A 25,379-nucleotide genomic window follows, 5' to 3' on the forward strand; every position below is an offset into this window, starting at 1 on the left:
AGGCTGGTGGGCACATCCGTATGTTCCTGTACCAGGGTATTTGGTGGTCTGGTAGATAGGCAAACTCCTCTCGTGGTGGGTGTCTGGGCCGCGATCCTCTAGGCCAGGGGCGTGAGGGGATTGGTGGGAGCCTTTTGTTCCATTCTCCCACTTCAAGGCGGAACAGAGGGAAGGCAGACAACGATCATACTAGGCCAGGTGTCATTCAGATTGCGCAAGTGCATGGGAAGGGGGATGGGGTACAGTGCAGTACATGGGATAATAGAATAAATAACAGTAGGTAAAGTACGGCCAGCAGGTGTCAAGTGCAAGGGTAAGAGCAGCCATCAGGTGTCAAGTGCTGGTAGTGGGACTGAAGGGGTAAAGAAACAGTCCACAAGTGCGAGGGCTGCCAGGAAGGCAGTGCAGGTAAGCGACTGGCGGGGGAGGGGAACTGGGCTCGAGATCAGAGGGTTGCCAGGTAACCAATGCAGTGTCAGCATCAGCCAGTAAGTCAGCAGGGGAGAGGCGGAGAGAAAGCAGAAGCAAAGAGAAAGGTTTTGAGGTGTTTCCAGAACCGGAGATGATTCTCCTCAAGTTTCAGGGTGGCAGGGAGGCTGTTCCAGAGGGAGGCCCCAGCCAAAGAAAGAGATCTACCACCAACTCGTTGCTTGGAAAAGCGACTGACCCTGAGGGAGTTGGAGGCGGATGAGCGAAGAGTTCGAGAAGGAAAGAATTTAGGAAGAGAGAGTTGAAGGTATTGAGGCCCCAGACCCCATAGGCCTTGTGGACAATGCAGAGGGGTTTGAACTTAATCCTCACAGCCACTGGGAGCCAGTGCAGATATTTCAGTCCTGGATAGATACGATCCCTGGGCTTGAGGCCAAGGACAAATCTCACAGTCCTTTTCTTGATGAGTTGCAGAGGGCGGAGGGTAGAAGCAGGCAGATTTAGAAAGAGGCTGTTTCAGTAGTCAAGCCTAGAGAGAACCAGAGCTCTAGAGACAGTGAGCTTCTGGGGGAAGGAGAGGAAAGGAAGGATACCTCTGAGAAGGTGCAGCTGGTAGTGTGACTTCTTAGAAACATCAGAGATGTGGGGAGAGAAGGAGAGTGTGGAGTAAAAGATGACCCTGAGGTTTTTTGCCCCACACGTGGGAGCAGGAGGAGGGCCAAGAGAGGCCGGCCAGAGAGTGACAGGAAAGGAGGGAGTGGGTTTTTACCGATGAGGAGAATCTCAGTCTTACTGGCATTAAGGCAGAGATGATTGGCAGCACACCACTCCTGGATGGCAGACAGACAGTCAGAGAGAGAGGGAGAAGAGGTGGCTGAGGGCAGCCTGAAAATTAGCTGAGTGTCATCCGCATAGCACTGCAAGTTGTGGCAGAGCGCTGCAATGCAGTGGGCAAGAAGTGCCAGGTATACGTTGAACAGCCAGGGAGAGAGGTTAGACCCCTGGGGCACACCACAGGTAGAGATAGAGAGAGGGGAGTGGAAGGGCCCAAGTTGAACCTGGGAGGGTCGATCAGAGAGGAAATCTTGGGCCTAATATTCGTGCAGTTATTCATTATATTGTGAAGCATAACCCATCCCCCCTCTTGGAGCTTCCTAATTCTGTTGCATGCCTCCTCTGCTTCTGCATGTCCTAGCTATATGTCCAATCTTTCTGAAATTCCAACATTGCTGTGGCTGTCCACCAATAAATCCTCCTCTTCCCAGAGAGGTTTCAAAACCATCTCATCCTATTTCTCTAAACCCATTCCCTCTTCCTCTTGGCCAAAAATTGTACTCGCTCTGTTCTGCGGGATATCCAGGTTTGTTTTGCTGCCCTAACTTTATATCCTGTGTCACCCCTCCTTAGTTACTTGTCAATACTGCTCCCTCAATGGCTATTTTAGACAATTTCTTCCGAACCAACTATGCTTCATCCTGCTTTCTACTCTCAGCTTTCTTCTTATTTTTCTTGTGCACTAATCGGCAGTGATGCACGATTGTCAATTGTATCTCAGGCCATGGCTTTGCTTCCATTCCGAGCGGTTTTTTCAATTGCCTGTGCAATGGCTCAGGCAGCCGCGGACACAAAATGTGGTAAAATACTGCTACCGTTTTATCCCACAGTTCACAAGTCTCCTGCTGCCATCTGTCCTGAATGTCTTGAATATAAACAATAGGATCTTCATCCTCTCCCATTTTCCTAGTCATAATTGCACCCATATCTGATGTATCGGGATATTGTACTCTGAGCGATTGCCCCACATCTGCTCTGTTTCATGTTTTGCGCAGTCACACCTGCATATCCTGCTCACTTCCAAATGTCGTCAGCTCTCTCCCCTATCCATCTGCGGCCATGGTATACATTGTGGCCATCCCCCCCCTTCTCCAATAATGGGAATTGTGAAAACCCTGATTTATAATGATATTTACCTACACTGTTTGTCATCACAGCCAAACTGGCCTCACCCATTTGTTTCCTTCCTGGTAATGATCTTAACCTACTTACATATATCCTCTGTACTATACGATTGTGCAGGCGGTTGCTAAGTATATGGTATTTATTCTGGTGTCCTCTCTTTACGATCCTCTAAAACTGACCATGTTACCCCTTTATCTACGCTCAATTCTTTTGAAAACCTGAATGCGCCCTCTCTTCACCCCCTTTCGTTCTCCTCCCTTTCCTCGTCTGACATCATTATACCCTGGCTTGTGTGACTATTGTCTCCTTCCACGTCATCAATATCTAATCTATTTAAAGACAATTTTCCATACTCGTCTGTTATGATGTCACCTGATCTACCTTTGGTTCCCTTCATTAGGGATCCTTCTATATTCTCTTTCGTTTCGTACCTTCCTCTGTCCTTCATTTGCTTATATAGCTTCCCAAACCTTTGCTCTATATCCTCTGTATCCTGCCCACCAGCTCATGCTGACCGTGGCATTCCTTGCAGCTCCATACGGGGCTGTTGTGACCCTCTCTCCTCCTCCTGTCGTTCTTGTGCATAAATCAGCACTTTGCTCCTATGGCATAAATATTCTATTTCATCGTCTTTTAATCTCCTACACTTATCCATTTCTTCTTCTCTTCTCCTTGTCTCCCTCAATTCATCTTCCTCTTGCCTTCATTGCAACCTACGTACTTTTATTCTTTGGGGCCTATCTTTTCCCATTTCTTCTCTTCCAGCCTCTCCTCTTTTCTTGCCTCATGTCTTCTTCATTCTTCCCTTTCCTTGCACTCTTTGTCCCTCTATTTTTTGTACGCCCCTTCTTCTTCCTTCTTTCTTTTCCCGCTCTTCTCTCTTATCTCTTTCTGGAACGCCATCAATGCCTTTATCGTCTAGCTTATATAAAATGTGTCCTCCCATCGATTCATTCTGTACCATCATTATGTCCTTAGTTTTGTCTTTTATTTCCTTCTGCTTCCTGCTTCTTCCTCTATCTCCAGTCATCTGTCTTGCCTGTCCTTCCTCCCATCACACCATTTACTTTCATCACATGCAGATATATTCTTGCGTTCTCTGCTCTTATACTCTTCCGCATTAGCCTCATTGCTACATGCGGTTGTGCATACATTGGATTAACACACTCCCCTGCTGCTTTTAATTCCTTCAGAGGGTAAAATCCCTTCTCCTCTGTATCTGCACTCTTCCCTTTAGTGGGGAAAGGGGAGCTTAAGGCATTTTATCCTCCCATTTATGCTGATTGAGCATTCACTCCCTATAGGCTGGATCTGGTACATTATCCAAAGCTCTAAAATGGCTAATCGTTTCTGCAGATTTGTTCCCTTATATGTGGCATGCAAATATGTCCTCATATGCCGCAATACATCTTTTGACAAATAACCTTCTTGAGGCCATGGCATGAGTGTCTTATTGGTCATGCCGCGAAACCATTCCGAAACGTATTTCCAAATTTTCGCTGTGTGTCTAGGTAGTGTCCTACATAAATGTAAAAGAGGTGTATCCCCCATGATGACAGATTTTTCGATCACTTGTTTTATTCAATTTTTTATTTTATCAAATATACTACATCGATCAATTGGCGCAGGCACCATCAATCGTTGGTTATTATCCCAATCAAAATATATTTTAACTGCTCACTTTATTTGTGTATATATATTTATTTAAAATCTATCCAATGATATTTTGTTTCCTCCTGCGTTAACACTTTTTACTAATTTTGTTTATATCGTTCTTACAGTATTCATATGTTAAGAGTCTTTTCTTTACTTGTATATTATTTTCCTTTGATTTCTTCCTTCCTGATTGACGTCAATCTCTTGGTCGACATTTTCACCAATCTCTTTAATTTTTTTACTATTGTTTTATATTCATCAGTCTAGGCACAACAAAAGATTTATATTGACAATTTTATAACCCCACACATGTGCCATTTAAAAAATATTTTTACTGTGTACGCCTTTCTTTACTATCTTAGTAAAGGTATCCCTTCTCCATTTCACTCTGTTCCAGAGTTTGACACCCACTCTTCGATGGACCTAGCCTCAGGAATCTTAAATAACTTTGCCTGCACCCTTCTGCCCTCTCTGGATCGGGAATCGATGTATATTTTTCTCTTTGTAATCTCCCCAAAAATCCTGTTACTTTTTACACATATTTATTTCTGATGCTTGTTTATCTGCTTAGAATCACATGCTGTGCATATAGTCTGACATCCAGTGGTAACCGCAGAGTATTGCATCTTGTCTTTCGAGAATCGAAAGGGGTTGCCGACAAGGCCGTGCCTGTAACACTATCCCTAATGTGACGCGTAGTGTACCCAAAATCCCTCACGCGTCAAGGTCCCTCAAATTGTTTTTTTCCGCCCAGTGTACTGGTCGCCTTATGCGGAGCTCTTCCAGAGAAATTGCCATTGTTAATACTTATCGACCTTTGGTCTTTTTATAATATATTATCTTGCCGTCTCTTCCCTGACCTACACCACAGATCTTCGACGGAAAGTGATCTGGTCGGCACTTCCGACCACGTGGCCGGGCCTTCTGGCCGGCCTACACAGTAGGGAGAGTGGAGTCAGGGTGAACATTTCCTTTGTAAGAATGCCTTTCCCTTTCCTCTCTCTTTGTTCCCTTGGTCTTGTCATCACTGTATTTTTCCTCCCTCATGGAGAGGAGTCGATTTAGGTTTTGTCCTTCATGCAAGGCCAAATTTCTGTGGAAAGACAAACACCTTAAGTGTAATAGGTGTCTTCCCCTTAACCACAACGAGGCGGCCTGTGCGGCTCATAAGCTCCTGTGTTCGAAGACACTAAAGGAGCACTGGGTTAAGCGGTGGGCGGGCTACTGGATGTCGCAAGCAGAGAGTACTCCCCCGCAGCCGCCTCCGCTGAGTGTGACGAAGGGCTTAGTGATGACCAGGGCTCTGAATCAGAGGCCATTGACCTCACGGCAGAGCATTCTCGCTCTGCGTCATCAGTCCCCAGCCCCAACAGGCACGACGTGAGTCCTACTATGGGGACTGTACATCCCGGCGACAAGGACCCATATTCTTCCCACACTAAAGACAAAACCCCCGGTTTGTCTTCAACGAAACAGTCGAAGCATTCCATGGCACCAACGGGCACACCGGATACTTTGGCAGTGCCCGCCGATAGTCAGGATTGGTAGCCCTCCTCGCAACCGCAGGTGCGGCATGCGACCGGGCAGTCTACATCAAAGGGCGCTACCACCAATATTTAAGAGACCATCGAGATGCATCAGAAGAAAGTGTTGGCAGAACAGAAGGCCCCGGTTACGCCGAAAACAACCACGCAACCTCAGACCCAGTCTAAACACACTCCTGTGACACCAAGTATTACCGAAAACACCGCTGAAATCATTCTGGTGGCAAATCAAAGAGAAAGGTCGAAGGACTCTTTGAAACCTAAGGGTAAACCTAAGGATTCGTCGAAACCTAGAGATAGGCCTAAGGATTCATCAAAACCTACAGATAGGCCTAAAGAAATGTCCGAAGATACGCCACAACTGTCAGAAACTCGAAAGGACTTTTCAGAGGGCCCTGGTTCCCTTTCTTTGACGTTTAAAGAAAAATATCAAGGTTCTAGATCAGAAGATCAACTAGAAGATCCTTTCCCACCCCTAGACTCCTCTGGTTCCTCAATATGGACCACAGAGAAGTGTGAGGGGTGTATGAATAGGTTACAGAGGTTTGTGTAACTCTCAGAGAAGTCCACACCCAAAATACTCAAGCGGAGAGCCTTTTTCCTCCTGTGGCAACATTTCAAAAGATCTTTGATCCTTCTCAGGAAGAAGAGACTTATGACCTCACTGAGGAGGAGATCCTTATAGACCAATTCAATCAGGATGAATATCCATTTGGGGACCCTGTGGATGATCCCAGACCCTGTGGATGATCCCATTGACCCCACAGAGGATTGGGAGGACACCCACGACCGGGTCGACTCTCAGCCTTGAGCATCACCTAATCCAACACCAGAGCATGACGCCATGTGCATGGATTCCCCACCACCACAACTCTCGACAGGCCTCCCCAGTTGACGAACAGATGGCGTTTAATGCTATTTTACGGAGGGAAGCTGAACATTTCCAGATTGCTATTCAGGAAGCTGTACCAGAGGCTGATTTTGTCGAGGACATCTTGAAAGAAAAACCACTGGTCAGCCAGGCTATTCCTTTGTTGAATTCAATAAAGAAACGCTTGGCTCCTTCACTGTCGACACCCGCCCTAACAAGGGCAGTCAATCCTAGAGTAGAAAAACTGTTTTGCCCTTCCCCTTCTGACCCCCTTTACATCAGGGGACATGTTACTCCAGATTCCCTGGTAGTAACTACAACCAGGAAGAGGGCTGGGGTCCCCCTGTCCACAGGGGAAGCACTCTCTGACAAGGAGTGCAAAAGGATATACGCACTAGGGAAAAGGGTCACAACTGTCGCAGCTATTTCCACTCGCATAGCTAAAAACACAACTTTGTTGGCTAGCTATTCAGACGCACAATGGAACATGCTAGAAGAGGGCAGTCAAGAAGTCCCTGAACCGCTGCAGGCTCGCCTGCTTTCCATTGTAGCTGAGGGCAAACAGGTTATTCAGAGTATTCTCAAAAATACTTTGGATGCAGCTGAAACAGATGACAGGACCTTGGCAAAAGGTACCCTCCTAAAGAGGCACGCATGGTTACGAAACTCCGGTTTCAAACCAGAAACCCACACTTCATCAATAAATGAGCTGGTGGAGGAGACTAATTTATTTGGGAAAGCAGTTTACGAAGCACTTGAAACCACTAAAAAGGAGCACGGCATCCTCAAGACCCTGGACAAATCACCCAGAGGCCTTCCCCAAGGAGAGGGAGCGGTTCTAGATGTTCCTTTCATGGACAATCTTGCTTCCCTCACAACCAATATGGCTCTGGAAATAACTGGTCCTTGCCCCAGGGAACCAGCTACGCCACCCCGTATCCCCCTAGAGGTCAACGACGTGAAAAGGGAAGGGGCCGGAATTCCACCCCTAGAGGCACCCCAGCCTCAGGTCAGAAATGACCAGCAAATCCGGGTCCCCACCCAACCTCTCCGGTAGGGGGGCGGCTAACATCATTTCTTCAAGCATGGGAGGGGGATAACAACAGACCGGTGGGTACTCAACACCGTCGCCCATGGTTACTGCATAGAATTCTGCCAGACCCCACAATTCAGAGCTCCACGATCAAGACGCCTGATGCCGGAACACCTGCGCATCCTGCTACAAGAGGTCGAGATCCTGCAGGAAAAGGGTGCCATAGACGTCGTACCTCTTCTACAAGTAAACAAGGGTATTTATTCAGTGTACTTCCTTGTACCCAAAAAGGATCTCACCATGCGCCCTATACTAGATTTGCACCCAGCGAACAAGTTTGTCAAACCACAAAGGTTTTGTATGGTCACTCTGCAGGAAGTAATTCCCCTGCTATCACAGGGGGATTACATGGCAACACTGGACATGAAAGATGCATACTTTCATATTTCAGTGTTGCCAGCGCACAGAAAATACCTCAGGTTCATGATAGAAGACAGACACTATCAGTTCAAAGTACTATCCAACGGCATTGCCTCAGCACCAAGAGTTTTTACAAAGGTATTGTCAGTGGCAGCAGCGCACCGGCGCATGCTATCCATCCCAGTTTATCCTTACCTCGACAACTGGCTCATAACAGGGGATTCCTACAGAACATGCCTGTCAAATACTCAAAAGACGATAGACCTCTTATTCAGCCTGGGATTCTCCATCAACGAGAAGAAATCCAGTTTAGACCCCAGTCAAGTCAAACATTTCCTAGGGGCTCTAATTTGAACAAGGGATGGCCTCGTCTTCCCCTCCAACAAGAGGGTCGAAAACATGTTTCAAATCCCTCAATATGTAGCCAGTCGGGAGGTGACAGTACGCAAGACAATGCGACTGTTAGGAATGATGGCGCCATGCATTTATTTGGTTCCTCATGTGCGGCTATGCCTGCGTCCAATGCAAGAGTGGCTCAACAGCCAGCGGTGTCAGGCCAGCGGACAATGGGACGATCTAGTGGTTGTCTCGCCAGCCCTCGTTCTCTCTCTGCAGTGGTGGTCGAGGGAAAACCTCTTGAAGGGAAAATCCTTCACCACCCCCGCAGTAGAAGCCACTCTCACTACAGACGCATCTCTCACCGGGTGGCGGGCTCACCTGCTTCAGCAAACGGCGCACAGAATCTGGTCCTTTGAAGTAGCATCCAACCGCATAAATCTGTTGGAGCTATTAGCGATATTCAAAGCTCTAAAAGCCTTTCAGACACAACTGCAAGGAAAGGCACAACTGATCCTTACAGACAGCACCAAGTCCATGTACTATCTGAACAAACAAGTGGGCACTCACTCTCCAGGGCAGTCCAAACTGTCCCAGAACATTTGGAAGTGGGCTCTCAAACACAACATGTTCCTGTTGTCACAACATGTTCCAGGGGAACTCAATCTTCTGGCAGACGTACTCAGCAGAGATTTCCCACTACACATGGAGTACGAATGGCGATTACACGAAGTCATCGTCTCCCACGTTTTTGTAGAATGGGGCTTCCCAGAGATCGACCTGTTCAAAACTCTGGAGAACGCTCAATGCCAAGATTACGCCTCCAGGTACCCCCAGAATCGTTCCAAGGTGAACAGACTCTGGATCACATGGTCAGGGAAATTTGTTTACGCTTCCCCCCCCCCCCGATACCCTACTCAACAAGATAGTGCACAAGATGCACCAGGAACCAGTCACCATAATATTGGTGGCCCCCATGTGGGCCTGCCAACCCTGGTTTGCTCAGCTGATGGAGATGCCCCTATCTCCTCCAATGAAACTGCCTTGCCCGTACAACATGTTATCTCAGGACAGGGGAGAAACACTGCACCCATGCCAGCAAACTCTGAACTTAGCGGCCTGGCTCCTGAGGTCACAGAGTTTGGCACCTCCAACTCCTTCAGAGATGTATGGACATACTCAGAGAGGCAAGGAAACCTAATACACGATATTGCTATTGCAGTAAGTGGAAGCGTTTTGTCATCTGGTGCAATTATTAGAGCCTCAACCCCATTGACTGCTCTCCTACCCATATTGTTTTGTACCCGACTCATTTAGTAGACTGAGGCCTGGTTTGTAACTACACTACATCACAACAGAAGGTGTTGTGGTGAAAGATACCAGTCATTAAGGCTTTCATGGAGGGAGTAAAGAGAATTCACCCTCCCATTTCTAACCCGACTCCCGGATGGGGCCTAAATGTGGTGTTGACTAGACTTATTCCATTCAAGCCCATGCATAAAACAAGTCTTAAAGGATCTCACCTACAAGACTGCCTTTTTAATAGCTATTACTTCTATAAGAAGAGTCAGTGAACTACAGGCCCTCTCAGTTCCAGACCCCTTTGTTACAGTTCACACAGATAAGTTCGTTCTGCGCACTCACCCTAGGTTTGCACCTAAATTCATTTCAAGGTTCGATGTGAACCAGTCCATAGAACTACCAATGTTCTTTCAGAACCCCTCAAGCATGGGAGAAAGAAGCCTGCACACACTGGATGTACGCAGGGCAGTCATGTTCTACATGGAAAGAACTAGACCACTAAGAAAGACAAATCAGTTTTTCATTTCAGTGGCAGCGGGTGGAGAGGGAGACCATGTCTCCAAATCTACTATCTCAAGGTGGATTGTCAAATGCATCACACTCTGTTACACTCTTGCTAAGAGAGAACTGCCCTTCAAGCCTAGAGCACACTCTACTCGGGCCACTGGGGCTTCTATAGCATTCATTGCAAATGTTCCCCTAGAGTCCATTTGAAAGAGGCAACCTGGAGTTCTGTACACACCTTTACAAAACACTATTGCCTAGACACTCATTCTAGGTCTGATTCTCAGGTGGGACAAGCAGTAGTAAGACATCTTTTCGCTACTGTTCCTTCTCACAACCCACCTCCAACTCCGGGTACTGCTCGCAAGTCTATGCACAGCATGGTATTCTAAGAAGATTAACGAGCATCAGAAGACATGCATTACTTACCGTAAAAGCATTTCTGATGATTGCATCTGCTTAGATTCACATGCGCCCTCCCTGCCTCCCCGCTCGGATCGAAGGAACATAGACGTTTACTGCTTTTTTCTCTGTACTCACTCACAATAGTCATAAGGCTCCCTTGCGGCAGAAAAAATACAATCGGAGGGTCCTCGACGCGTGAGGGATTTTGGGTACACTACACGTCATGTTAGGGATAGTGTTACAGGCACACCCATGTCGATGTCCTCTTTCGATTCTCAAAAGACAAGATGCAATACTCTGCGGTTACCACTGGATGTCAGACTATATGCACAGCATGTGAATCTAAGCAGATGCAATCATCAGAAATGCTTTTACGGTAAGTAATGCATGTCTTATACCACAAACCAACCCCGTAATTTGCCACTTTCTTTTTTCTGCTTTCATCCGTGACTCAGTTCGAATCCTCTGGCATCGACTATCCCTCAAACAACCAGTTCGCCTTTCATCAACTGGGTGCCTGCAGGGACCCGACAGGAATTTCCTCAAAGAGGGACCTGTCAACCAAATCGTCTTCACACGTTACTTTGCGTGCCGCTCTCCACAGGAAACTCTGTGGTCGTCTGGCTAATGGTGGGAGTAGCCAATTGTCTTGGGGTCTGGATCTTCCCTACGTCGACTAGACCGTAACCATCCGCACCACTAAATGTGCTCTAGCACCTTGAATCGTCTTTAATGTTAGATGGAATTAAATAAAAGATCTTAGACCAAATAACCAGACAGACTCAAGGAATATGGCACGGTACTACTTTATTATCCGTTTAATAAAGCAGGGTCATCTAGCAGACATCGGACTGAGGCTTGCACACTAACAGCCAAGTTTAATTACCTGGATATCTGGAGGTCTTATATCCCAATATGCATGATCTATAATGTCATTCTACATGGAAAAATAAAAAACCTATTAAATGAAGGGACTGGTTAAGGAAACGTATCTACTTATAAAATATATAAGTAATAGTGCTTCATTGGCTACCCCTTGTCTGTAGGGCACGCTGTAAACTATCTCTAAATGCATACAGTACCTATTATGATGGACATAACAGTGGTTTGTCTCTTGCAACATTATATGTTAGGTTGTCCCCCAACCCCAGTGATTGGTTGGCATACTATCCCAACCTTGGACTTTTGGCTCCTTAGCAGCACATATGTGAAACGGAACTTAGGTGTTTCAGTCCCATCAGACTACTCCCCATTTTCCCAATTAGACCATCATCTGTCATCAGTAGACCATCAGCCAAAGTCTTCAGTTTGTAGTTGACCTTGTTGCTGCTCGCTGTTCTGGAACATTCAAGGGAGTTTGAGCAAACCACTATCTTAGCTTAAGGCTCCAATCAATAGTCTTTGGTTTCGACCTCTGGGTCACTTGTGAGTAGACCACACATTTTTCCATTTCAGCCTTCCATTTACTGCTATTTGAATTAATTTTGTACGGTGCTGTTGCTCCTCTTGGCCTCTAGATACTTGCTCACTCTTTCTCATATGAACTTTATGCACTTTTAATTGACCAACGGTTTGGCTCTCACAGATGTTTTCGTCTTCCTTCATCTAAGAAAAATGTCTCAGTTCAAAGCTTATCCATGTATTCATGTTGTGCTCTGTACTTATCCGTTAAAAATAGAATCTTCACTCCAGGCCAATCTTCACTCATCGGCAGGTCTGCTCACGGGACTACCTTTTCATGCCTCTTGATTCTTACTACTTCAGACTGTTTCTGAGGAAACTTGGTTACATTTACCCTAAACCGTCGTCCATTTTCCTAATACAGTCGTCCTTGCCATATTATATTTTCTTCTATAGCAACCTTCTTTACGTTGTCTTTCTACCTTGCGTTACTGCATATTTACAGTTATTGGTCAATAACTTAATTCCTTTTTAGATGCATGATCACTTTAACTTCAGATTCATGTTACTCTTCGTGCTTCAGTTACTTCATTACTTGGTATTTTCATATCGTTTCAGCATAGGTTCATATATCTTCTACATGACATCACTTTGTCCTCATCAGATTTCATTTTAACGTCCATTTTCGATTTCCATATATGCATTCTGACACTCTGGCATGTGACATCCTTCCACATTTTCAGTGCGAGGGTATATTCTGAATGGCTGTCTGAGTGCATTACGCCTCTAGTACACTCGATACAGTATTCGAACGATACAGGGGGTCCCATCTTTAGCTCTTCCCTGAATGTTCAAATATGATGGTGGCGAGGAGGCAGGGACTACCTGCTCCTCTACAGATGGCTGTTAGGAGTTGAGTATTTAATATGGGTGTGAATCTGTGTAGAGTCGAAGGTTTTATGGACTATGTGCAGGGTTGTTCCCTCTAGTTTTGTTTCAGGGGTTTTAGAGGTGTGTTAGGGTGTGTGCATTAGATTAATTCTCTGTGTGTTTATGTGGAGTGTGGAGGGTGGCTAGCCCCTAGTCATGTTTAGTGGCAATAGTTATGTTGGAGGAGCGGAAAGGGGGAGAGGAGGGTTATGAGAAATGAGACGGGAAGGGAGGGTAAAGGAGGTGCAAGAGACCAAGACGAGTTAAAAACAATGCCAGTACCGCCACCGTCGCTGTGGAGGTGAGGGGAGTGAGCAAAATGAGTAAGAGGAGAAAGCAAAGAAGCAGGGGAAATACATGTTCCGGTCAGGCAAAGAAAATGAAAGTTAAAACAAAGAAACAGATCCAGTATTGAATGTGATTGATTACAGGCTGGTGGGATTTTCCAATGTCTTATGAAAAGTGAAGAGTGGGAGAAGAATGCCAATGAGGGGAGTGGAGAATAGCAGTGTCCCGAACGCACTGGGGCAGATGGTAGCAGGGATGAGAGGATAGCAGAAGCAAAGTAAAGAAAATAAGAAAACAAAGTAGAGCCATGCCAACAGCTACTGAAGTAGCGTGGGTGCGAGATCTGAGCCGAGAGCTGCAGGGCAAACAGGCAAAGAGACTGTCCTTGAACGGGATGCCCAGGGCAGGGTAGCGTGGAAGGGCGCAGGCTGCCTCGGGGTAGGGGGGACATCCTTACACTCACTGACAGCTGATCTCTGTGTCTTCTGATTTCAGCACTGGCGATGAGCATGCACGTGGAAACTGGGGCTTCTTGGATCAAGTCGCAGCCCTTCAGTGGGTGAACAGAAGCATCAGCGCGTTTGGAGGGGACCCCACCTCTGTCACCATATTTGGAGAATCCGCGGGGGGCATAAGCACTTCTGCACACGTGAGTCACTGATTGACCAAGAGCCTCTGATGTGTGCTGCTAAACTGCCACCATAATGCATCCGGCAGCAGGAATGGGAGTGATGGGGCATGGGCTTGAGTGATGGATGCAGGAATGGGGCATGAGTGATGGGGTCTTGGACATAAGAGTTGCTGCATGGGGAATTAGTGATAGCTATAGGAACATGAAACATCTTATAGGGCATGATTGATAGCTGCAGGAATGTGGAATGAGTGATGGGACATGGAGAATGAGCGATGGCTGCAGGAATGTGCAATGAGTGATGGAGCATGAGTGATGGTTGCTGGCATTTGGAGAGGGTGATGGAGCATGAGGCATGAGTGATGGCGCGTGGGCAATCGATGATGGCTATAGGAATGTGGAAGAAGTTATGGAGCATGAGTGATAGTTGCAGGAATGTGGAATGATTGATGGGCATGAGGGATGGAGCGTGAGTGATAGCTGCAGGAATGTGCAATGGGTAATAGTGCATGAGAGAAGGCGCATAGGGAATACATGATGGTTAAGGGAATATGGAAGAAGTGTTGGGGCGTGTGGGATAGCCGGAGGAATGTGCAATGGGTAATAGTGCATGAGAGAAGGTCCATAGGGAATACATGATGGTTAAGGGAATATGGAAGAAGTGTTGGGGCGTGTGGGATAGCCGGAGGAATGTGCAATGGGTAATAGTGCATGAGAGAAGGCGCATAGGGAATACATGATGGTTAAGGGAATGTGGAAGAAGTGCTGGGGCGCTTGGGATAGCTGCAGGAATGTGCAATGGGTAATAGTGCATGAGAGAAGGCGCATAGGGAATACATGATGGTTAAGGGAATATGGAAGAAGTGTTGGGGCGCGTGGCATGGCTGCAGGAATGTGCAATGGGTAATAGTGCATGAGAGAAGGTGCATAGGGAATACATAATGGTTAAGGGAATGTGGAAGAAGTGTTGTGGCGTGTGGGATAGCTGCAGGAATGTGCAATGAGTATTAGTGCATGAGAGAAGGCGCATATGGAATACATGATGGTTAAGGGAATATGGAAGAAGTGTTGGGGCGCATGGCATAGCTGCAGGAATGTGCAATGGGTAATAGTGCATGAGAGAAGGCGCATATGGAATACATGATGGTTAAGGGAATATGGAAGAAGTGTTGGGGCGCATGGCATAGCTGCAGGAATGTGCAATGGGTAATAGTGCATGAGAGAAGGCGCATAGGGAATACATGATGGTTAAGGGAATGTGGAAGAAGTGTTGGGGCGCGTGGCATAGCTGTAGAAATGTGCAATGGGTAATAGTGCATGGGAGAAGGCGCATAGGGAATACATAATGGTTAAGGGAATGTGGGAGAAGTGTTGGGGCGCGTGGGATAGCTGCAGGAATGTGCAATGGGTAATAGTGCATGAGAGAAGGCGCATAGGGAATACATGATGGTTAAGGGAATATGGAAGAAGTGTTGGGGTGCGTGGGATAGCCGGAGGAATGTGCAATGGGTAATAGTGCATGAGAGAAGGCGCATATGGAATACATGATGGTTAAGGGAATATGGAAGAAGTGTTGGGGCGCATGGCATAGCTGCAGGAATGTGCAATGGGTAATAGTGCATGAGAGAAGGCGCATATGGAATACATGATGGTTAAGGGAATATGGAAGAAGTGTTGGGGTGCATGGCATAGCTGCAGGAATGTGCAATGGGTAATAGTGCATGAGAGAAGGCGCATAGGGAATACATGATGGTTAAGGGAATGTGGAAGAAGTGTTGGGGCGCGTGGCATAGCTGTAGAAATGTGCAATGGGTAATAGTGCATGGGAGAAGGCGCATAGGGAATACATAATGGTTAAGGGAATGTGGGAGAAGTGTTGGGGCGCGTGGGATAGCTGCAGGAATGTGCAATGGGTAATAGTGCATGAGAGAAGGCGCATAGGGAATACATGATGGTTAAGGGAATATGGAAGAAGTGTTGGGGCGTGTGGGATAGCCGGAGGAATGTGCAATGGGTAATAGTGCATGAGAGAAGGTACATAGGGAATACATGATGGTTAAGGGAATGTGGAAGAAGTGTTGGGGCGCTTGGGATAGCTGCAGGAATGTGCAATGGGTAATAGTGCATGAGAGAAGGCGCATAGGGAATACATGATGGTTAAGGGAATATGGAAGAAGTGTTGGGGCGCGTGGCATGGCTGCAGGAATGTGCAATGGGTAATAGTGCATGAGAGAAGGTGCATATGGAATACATGATGGTTAAGGGAATATGGAAGAAGTGTTGGGGTGCATGGCATAGCTGCAGGAATGTGCAATGGGTAATAGTGCATGAGAGAAGGCGCATATGGAATACATGATGGTTAAGGGAATATGGAAGAAGTGTTGGGGCGCATGGCATAGCTGCAGGAATGTGCAATGGGTAATAGTGCATGAGAGAAGGCGCATAGGGAATACATGATGGTTAAGGGAATGTGGAAGAAGTGTTGTGGGGCGTGGGATAGCTGCAGGAATGTGCAATGGTAAAAAATATAGGGCACCTGGCGGAGTCCGGATCTACCCAGGTGGGATAGCTGCAGGAATGTGAAATGGGTAATAGTGCATAGGGAATACATGATGGTTAAGGGAATGTGGAAGAAGTGTTGGGGCGCATGGGATAGCTGCAGGAATGTGCAATGGTAAAAAATATAGGGCACCTGGCGGAGTCTGGATCTACCCAGGTGGGTAAACGTATAATACAAAAATAAACAGGATGGAGGGATCCAACAAGAAACAAAGTGATTCTGTGTACGTGTATTTATTTTGCATTAACACAGAAGGTTTTGGATGACTTGACAATTTACTTTACAATCCTTTCGATAAGCACGAAAGTTTAGGAAGTACAAACGGACAAGGCTGGTTGTGGATAGTGGTAACACGGATGAGTGTCGAACTCTGGGGTTATTGAGGTCAAAACTTCCTTAGAATGCACATTTCCCAAAATGGATGAGGAAGGAAGACCCTACTATGCAGGGAAATATGCGCCTGAGACTTAAACTGGTCCAAGGCATGGTTTACACATGGTGCACACAACAATATTTACATATAATATACACGAGGGGGGATGGTACAGTTGTGTCACGGGGATCGACACAGGGTGTGTTTCGGCCAATATATGGGCTTTATTGAGGCTGTCTTTGTGCTGGCCTTAGTCAGGAGGGGCACCTGTGGTGGTGCTGTCCGTTGAATCTATGGGTTAAACAGAGCTGTGGCCTCGAGCTCTAGAGACAAGATGCATCTATTTTGAATCTTGAGGTGAACCATATGTCGCTTTATTTCAAATAACAACACGAGAGGGGCGCCTCAATCAAGCACTTGTTGCGCATTCAGGGCCACTCCTGCATGCTGCACTTCCATGCGGGTACACGTGGACTCGTCCACTGTTTCACCTCCCACAGCCCTTGCGCACCAGCTTTCGCATATAGACACACCTATATGCATCTGCCGCTATGGGACTACCTTTCCCATAACACAGTGTGGCACCGCTAGCCTTCTGCCGCCTACCGTCTGCCACTCGGTTGGGAATCACGCCTAGCCAGACGCGATTGGCTCCCGTGAGCAGCCTCTTTGTCACCACGCATCCCCATTGGCTGATCCCAAGCCTCTGGGAATGTTCTTTAGACACAGCCACTACGCTATGCCGCACTGAAACCACTGCGTGCAGAGGCCCCCGAGGGCACAGCACTAATGAATACACTGCGGTAAGTTAAAATAGGGAGCACATTGTGTTATTGAACTATTTTGTCACCCCACGGACTTGGAAGCATTCCCGACCCACTACGAAGGCACCACGTTCCCTCCATTTTGGCTCGATTAATTTTAGGCACCGTCACTCAGCCCACGACGGCACGCGCACGCCCTGCACTGCTCTTTGACAGGCAGCGTAACTCTCAATGGCCGCGGTCATGCTTCCTTGACTTTGACCGGCGGCAACTTTTTGACTCTATGGCTTAAAATGTTCACGGATGGACACAGCTTTTCCTATGTGCCACCATGCACCACCGTGGGGCCACCCAGCACAAGGCTGCACATAAATCCACTACCCTGCACCCCCGAATCACGATCCTAACACCTATGAGGATGCACCAGCACCGGCAGCGCACCTACGCTACGGCTTACAGTTATACTAGTCACCCGGTGTGACACTGCTGTGCCTAGGACCCTCACTCCACGGGCACCCACCATCACAACCTGTGTAGAGTGCAGACAGCCACCGTTTGAGATGACATTGGGGATTTAGCACCATGATTCACATTTTTCTGTTCTCCTCTCAGACATGGGACCACTCCTAGCCTATTCCAGTCTTGCGGGACCCTGAGAGACGTCGGCTCTTAGGAAACGACAGCCGACCCACCTAGTGCCATTGTCGCATCGGCAATCCTGCATCTTTTGAGGATTACCAAACAGCAACCTTCTGCTACCATAGTAGTAGGTAAGCTGTTCTCCAGATACACCACGCAATGTATCACCATGGCACCACTTTGCCAGTATTGAATACTTCTTGAACTTAGTCAATCAGTTTCCGAGATCCTCACAGCTCTGTTTAACCCACAGATTCAACGGACAGCACCGCCACAGGTGCCCCTCCTGACGAAGGACAGCACAAAGACAGGCTTCAATCAAGCCCATTTTTTGGCCGAAACACACCCTGTGTCGATCCCCGTGACACAACTGTACCATCCCCCCTTGTGTATGTTATATGTAAATATTGTTGTGTGCACCATGTGTAAACCATGCCTTGGACCAGTTTAAGTCTCAGGCGCATATTTCCCTGCATAGTAGGGTCTTCCTACCTCATCCATTTTGGGAAATGTGCATTCTAATGAAGTTTTGACCTCAATAACCCCAGAGGTCGACACTCATCCGTGTTACCACTATCCACAACCAGCCTTGTCCGTTTGTACTTCCTAAACTTTCGTGCTTATCGAAAGGATTGTAAAGTAAATTGTCAAGTCATCCAAAACCTTCTGTGTAAATGCAAAATAAATACACGTACACAGAATCACTTTGATTATTGTTGGATCTCTCCATCCAGATTATTTTTGTATTATAGGAATGTGCAATGGGTAATAGTGCATGAAAGAAGGCACATAGGGAATACATAATCGTTAAGGGAATGTGGAAGAAGTGTTGGGGCGCGTGGCATAGCTGTAGAAATGTGCAATGGGTAATAGTGCATGGGAGAAGGCGCATAGGGAATCCATAATGGTTAAGGGAATGTGGGAGAAGTGTTGGGGCGCGTGGGATAGCTGCATGAATGTGCAATGGGTAATAGTGCATGAGAGAAGGTGCATAGGGAATACATGATGGTTAAGGGAATATGGAAGAAGTGTTGGGGCACGTGGGATAGCCGGAGGAATGTGCAATGGGTAATAGTGCATGAGAGAAGGAGCATAGGGAATACATGATGGTTAAGGGAATATGGAAGAAGTGTTGGGGCACGTGGGATAGCCGGAGGAATGTGCAATGGGTAATAGTGCATGAGAGAAGGCGCATAGGGAATACATGATGGTTAAGGGAATATGGAAGAAGTGTTGGGGCACATGGCATAGCTGCAGGAATGCGCAATGGGTAATAGTGCATGAGAGAAGGCGCATAGGGAATACATAATGGTTAAGGGAATGTGGAAGAAGTGTTGGGGCACATGGCATAGCTGCAGGAATGCGCAATGGGTAATAGTGCATGAGACAAGGCGCATAGGGAATACATGATGGTTAAGGGAATATGGAAAAAGTGTTGGAGCGTGTGGGATAGCTGGATGAATGTGCAATGGGTAATAGTGCATGAGAGAAGGCGCATAGGGAATACATGATGGTTAAGGGAATATGGAAGAAGTGTTGGGGCACATGGCATAGCTGCAGGAATGCGCAATGGGTAATAGTGCATGAGAGAAGGCGCATAGGGAATACATGATGGTTAAGGGAATGTTGAAGAAGTGTTGGGGCGCATGGCATAGCTGTAGGAATGTGCAATGGGTAATAGTGCATGAGAGAAGGCGCATAGGGAATACATGATGGTTAAGGGAATGTGGAAGAAGTGTTGGGGCGCGTGGGATAGCTGCAGGAATGTGCAATGGTAAAAAATATAGGGCACCTGGCGGAGTCCGGATCTACCCAGGTGGGATAGCTGCAGGAATGTGAAATGGGTAATAGTGCATAGGGAATACATGATGGTTAAGGGAATGTGGAAGAAGTGTTGGGGCGCATGGGATAGCTGCAGGAATGTGCAATGGTAAAAAATATAGGGCACCTGGCGGAGTCCGGATGTACCCAGGTGGGTAAACGTATAATACAAAAATAAACAGGATGGAGGGATCCAACAAGAAACAAAGTGATTCTGTGTACGTGTATTTATTTTGCATTAACACAGAAGGTTTTGGATGACTTGACAATTTACTTTACAATCCTTTCGATAAGCACGAAAGTTTAGGAAGTACAAACGGACAAGGCTGGTTGTGGATAGTGGTAACACGGATGAGTGTCGACCTCTGGGGTTATTGAGGTCAAAACTTCCTTAGAATGCACATTTCCCAAAATGGATGAGGAAGGAAGACCCTACTATGCAGGGAAATATGCGCCTGAGACTTAAACTTGTCCAAGGCATGGTTTACACATGGTGCACACAACAATATTTACATATAATATACACGAGGGGGGATGGTACAGTTGTGTCACGGGGATCGACACAGGGTGTGTTTCGGCCAATATATGGGCTTTATTGAGGCTGTCTTTGTGCTGGCCTTAGTCAGGAGGGGCACCTGTGGCGGTGCTGTCCATTGAATCTATGGGTTAAACAGAGCTGTGGCCTCGAGCTCTAGAGACCAGATGCATCTATTTTGAATCTTGAGGTGAACCATATGTCGCTTTATTTCAAATAACAACACGAGAGGGGCGCCTCAATCAAGCACTTGTTGCGCATTCAGGGCCACTCCTGCATGCTGCACTTCCATGCGGGTACACGTGGACTCGTCCACTGTTTCACCTCCCACAGCCCTTGCGCACCAGCTTTCGCATATAGACACACCTATATGCATCTGCCGCTATGGGACTACCTTTCCCAAAACACAGTGTGGCACCGCTAGCCTTCTGCCGCCTACCGTCTGCCACTCGGTTGGGAATCACGCCTAGCCAGACGCGATTGGCTCCCGTGAGCAGCCTCATTGTCACCACGCATCCCCATTGGCTGATCCCAAGCCTCTGGGAATGTTCTTTAGACACAGCCACTACGCTATGCCGCACTGAAACCACTGCGTGCAGAGGCCCCCGAGGGCACAGCACTAATGAATACACTGCGGTAAGTTAAAATAGGGAGCACATTGTGTTATTGAACTATTTTGTCACCCCACGGACTTGGAAGCATTCCCGACCCACTACGAAGGCACCACGTTCCCTCCATTTTGGCTCGATTAATTTTAGGCACCGTCACTCAGCCCACGACGGCACCCGCACGCCCTGCACTGCTCTTTGACAGGCAGCGTAACTCTCAATGGCCGCGGTCATGCTTCCTTGACTTTGACCGGCGGCAACTTTTTGACCATATGGCTTAAAATGTTCACGGATGGACACAGCTTTTCCTATGTGCCACCGTGGGGCCACCCAGCACAAGGCTGCACATAAATCCACTACCCTGCACCCCCGAATCACGATCCTAGCACCTATGAGGATGCACCAGCACCGGCAGCGCACCTACGCTACGGCTTACAGTTATACTAGTCACCCGGTGTGACACTGCTGTGCCTAGGACCCTCACTCCACGGGCACCCACCATCACAACCTGTGTAGAGTGCAGACAGCCACCGTTTGAGACGACATTGGGGATTTAGCACCATGATTCACATTTTTCTGTTCTCCTCTCAGACATGGGACCACTCCTAGCCTATTCCAGTCTTGCGGGACCCTGAGAGACGTCGGCTCTTAGGAAACGACAGCCGACCCACCTAGTGCCATTGTCGCACCGGCAATCCTGCATCTTTTGAGGATTACCAAACAGCAACCTTCTGCTACCATAGTACTAGGTAAGCTGTTCTCCAGATACACCACGCAATGTATCACCATGGCACCACTTTGCCAGTATTGAATACTTCTTGAACTTAGTCAATCAGTTTCCGAGATCCTCACAGCTCTGTTTAACCCACAGATTCAACGGACAGCACCGCCACAGGTGCCCCTCCTGACGAAAGACAGCACAAAGACAGGCTTCAATCAAGCCCATTTTTTGGCCGAAACACACCCTGTGTCGATCCCCGTGACACAACTGTACCATCCCCCCTTGTGTATGTTATATGTAAATATTGTTGTGTGCACCATGTGTAAACCATGCCTTGGACCAGTTTAAGTCTCAGGCGCATATTTCCCTGCATAGTAGGGTCTTCCTACCTCATCCATTTTGGGAAATGTGCATTCTAATGAAGTTTTGACCTCAATAACCCCAGAGGTCGACACTCATCCGTGTTACCACTATCCACAACCAGCCTTGTCCGTTTGTACTTCCTAAACTTTCGTGCTTATCGAAAGGATTGTAAAGTAAATTGTCAAGTCATCCAAAACCTTCTGTGTTAATGCAAAATAAATACACGTACACAGAATCACTTTGATTATTGTTGGATCTCTCCATCCAGATTATTTTTGTATTATAGGAATGTGCAATGGGTAATAGTGCATGAAAGAAGGCACATAGGGAATACATAATCGTTAAGGGAATGTGGAAGAAGTGTTGGGGCGCGTGGCATAGCTGTAGAAATGTGCAATGGGTAATAGTGCATGGGAGAAGGCGCATAGGGAATCCATGATGGTTAAGGGAATATGGAAGAAGTGTTGGGGCACGTGGGATAGCCGGAGGAATGTGCAATGGGTAATAGTGCATGAGAGAAGGAGCATAGGGAATACATGATGGTTAAGGGAATATGGAAGAAGTGTTGGGGCGTGTGGGATAGCTGCAGGAATGCACAATGGGTAATAGTGCATGAGAGAAGGTGCATATGGAATACATGATGGTTAAGGGAATATGGAAGAAGTGTTGGGGCGCGTGGGATAGCTGCAGGAATGCGCAATGGGTAATAGTGCATGAGAGAAGGTGCATAGGGAATACATGATGGTTAAGGGAATGTGGAAGAAGTGTTGGGGCGCGTGGCATAGCTGTAGAAATGTGCAATGGGTAATAGTGCATGGGAGAAGGTGCATAGGGAATACATAATGGTTAAGGGAATGTGGGAGAAGTGTTGGGGCGCGTGGGATAGCTGCATGAATGTGCAATGGGTAATAGTGCATGAGAGAAGGCGCATAGGGAATACATGATGGTTAAGGGAATATGGAAGAAGTGTTGGGGCGCATGGCATAGCTGCAGGAATGTGCAATTGGTAATAGTGCATGAGAGAAGGCGCATAGGGAATACATGATGGTTAGGGGAATATGGAAGAAGTGTTGGGGCGTGGGATAGCTGCAGGAATGCACAATGGGTAATAGCGCATGAGAGTAGGCGCATAGGGAATGCATGATGGTTAAGGGAATGTGGAAGAAGTGTTGGGGCGCATGGCATAGCCGCAGGAATGCACAATGGGTAATAGTGCATGAGAGAAGGTGCATATGGAATACATGATTGTTAAGGGAATGTGGAAGAAGTGTTGGGGCACGTGGGATAGCTGGAGCAATGTGCAATGGGTAATAGTGCATGAGAGAAGGTGCATATGGAATACATGATTGTTAAGGGAATGTGGAATAAGTGTTGGGGCGCGTGGGATAGCTGCAGGAATGTGCATTGAGAAATAATGCATTAGAAAAGGCGCATAGGGAATACATGATTGTTAAGGGAATGTGGAAAAAGTGTTGGGGCGTGCGGGATAGCTGCAGGAATGTGCAATGAGTATAAGTGCATGAGAGAAGGCGCATAGGGAATACATGATGGTTAAGGGAATATGGAAGAAGTGTTGGGGCGCGTGGGATAGCTGCAGGAATGCGCAATGGGTAATAGTGCATGAGGGAAGGCGCATAGGGAATGCATGATGGTTAAGGGAATGTGGAAGAAGTGTTGGGGTGCGTGGGATAGCTGCAGGAATGTGAAATGGGTAATAGTGCATGAGAGAAGGCGCATAGGGAATACATGATGGTTAAGGGAATATGGAAGAAGTGTTGGGGCGCATGGCATAGCTGCAGGAATGCGCAATGGGTAATAGTGCATGAGAGAAGGCGCATAGGGAATACATGATGGTTAAGGGAATATGGAAGAAGTGTTGGGGTGCGTGGGATAGCTGCAGGAATGCACAATGGGTAATAGGCATGAGAGAAGGCGCATAGGGAATACATGATGGTTAAGGGAATGTGGAAGAAGTGTTGGGGTTCGTGGGATAGCTGCAGAAATGTGCAATGGGTAATAGTGCATGAGAGAAGGTGCATAGGGAATACATAATGGTTAAGGGAATGTGGAAGAAGTGTTGGGGTGCGTGGTATAGCTGCAGGAATGCACAATGGGTAATAGTGCATGAGAGAAGGTGCATAGGGAATACATAATGGTTAAGGGAATGTGGAAGAAGTGTTGGGGTGCGTGGGATAGCTGCAGGAATGCGCAATGGGTAATAGTGCATGAGAGAAGGTGCATAGGGAATACATGATGGTTAAAGGAATATGGAAGAATTGTTGGGGTGCGTGGGATAGCCGGAGCAATGGGTAATAGTGCATGAGAGAAGGCGCATAGGGAATACATAATGGTTAAGGCAATATGGAAGAAGTGTTTGGGTGCGTGGGATAGCCGGAGCAATGGGTGATAGTGCATGAGAGAATTCGCATAGGGAATACATAATGGTTAAGGTAATGTGGAAGAAGTGTTGGGGTGCGTGGGATAGCTGCAGGAATGTGCAAGGGGTAATAGTGCATGAGAGAAGGTGCATAGGGAATACATGATGGTTAAAGGAATATGGAAGAAGTGTTGGGGCACATGGCATAGCTGCAAGAATGCACAATGGGTAATAGTGCATGAGAGAAGGTGCATAGGGAATACATGATGGTTAAGGGAATATGGACGAAGTGTTGGGGCCTGTGGGATAGCTGCAGGAATGCGCAATGGGTAATAGTGCATGAGAGAAGGTGCATAGGGAATACATGATGGTTAAGGGAATATGAAAGAAGTGTTGGGGCGCGTGGCATGGCTGCAGGAATGCGCAATGGGTAATAGTGCATGAGAGAAGTCACATAGGGAATACATAATGTTTAAGGGAATGTGGAAGAAGTGTTGGGGTGCGGGGCATAGCTGGAGAAATGTGCAATGGGTAATAGTGCATGAGAGAAGGTGCATAGGGAATACATGATTGTTAAGGGAATGTTGAAGAAGTGTTGGGGCGCGTGGGATAGCTGCAGGAATGTGCAATGGGTAATAGTGCATGAGAGAAGGTTCATAGGGAATACATGATGGTTAACGGAATGTGGAAGAAGTGTTGGGGCGCGTGGGATAGCTGCAGGAATGTGCAATGGGTAATAGTGCATGAGAGAAGGTGCATATGGAATACATGATTTTTAAGGGAATGTGTAAGAAGTGTTGGGGCGCGTGGGATAGCTGCAGGAATGTGCAATGGGTAATAGTGCATGAGAGAAGGCGCATAGGGAATACATGATGGTTAAGGGAATATGGAAGAAGTGTTGGGGCGTGT

General features: G+C 47.1%; 1 protein-coding gene across 1 annotated transcript in view; it reads left to right on the forward strand.

Annotated features, from left to right (window-relative positions):
- LOC138570298 (fatty acyl-CoA hydrolase precursor, medium chain-like) overlaps positions 1-25,379 on the forward strand; it is a 373,857-nt gene that overhangs the window by 119,921 nt on the left and 228,557 nt on the right. Inside the window, exon 5 of the mRNA XM_069649072.1 lies at positions 13,574-13,727. Coding sequence (XP_069505173.1) covers positions 13,574-13,727 — 154 coding nt within the window. The remainder of the gene's footprint in view (positions 1-13,573; positions 13,728-25,379) is intronic.

Source organism: Ambystoma mexicanum, chromosome 2q, assembly GCF_040938575.1.
Source record: "Ambystoma mexicanum isolate Mex_15411 chromosome 2q, UKY_AmexF1_1, whole genome shotgun sequence".
Taxonomy (NCBI): domain Eukaryota; kingdom Metazoa; phylum Chordata; class Amphibia; order Caudata; family Ambystomatidae; genus Ambystoma; species Ambystoma mexicanum.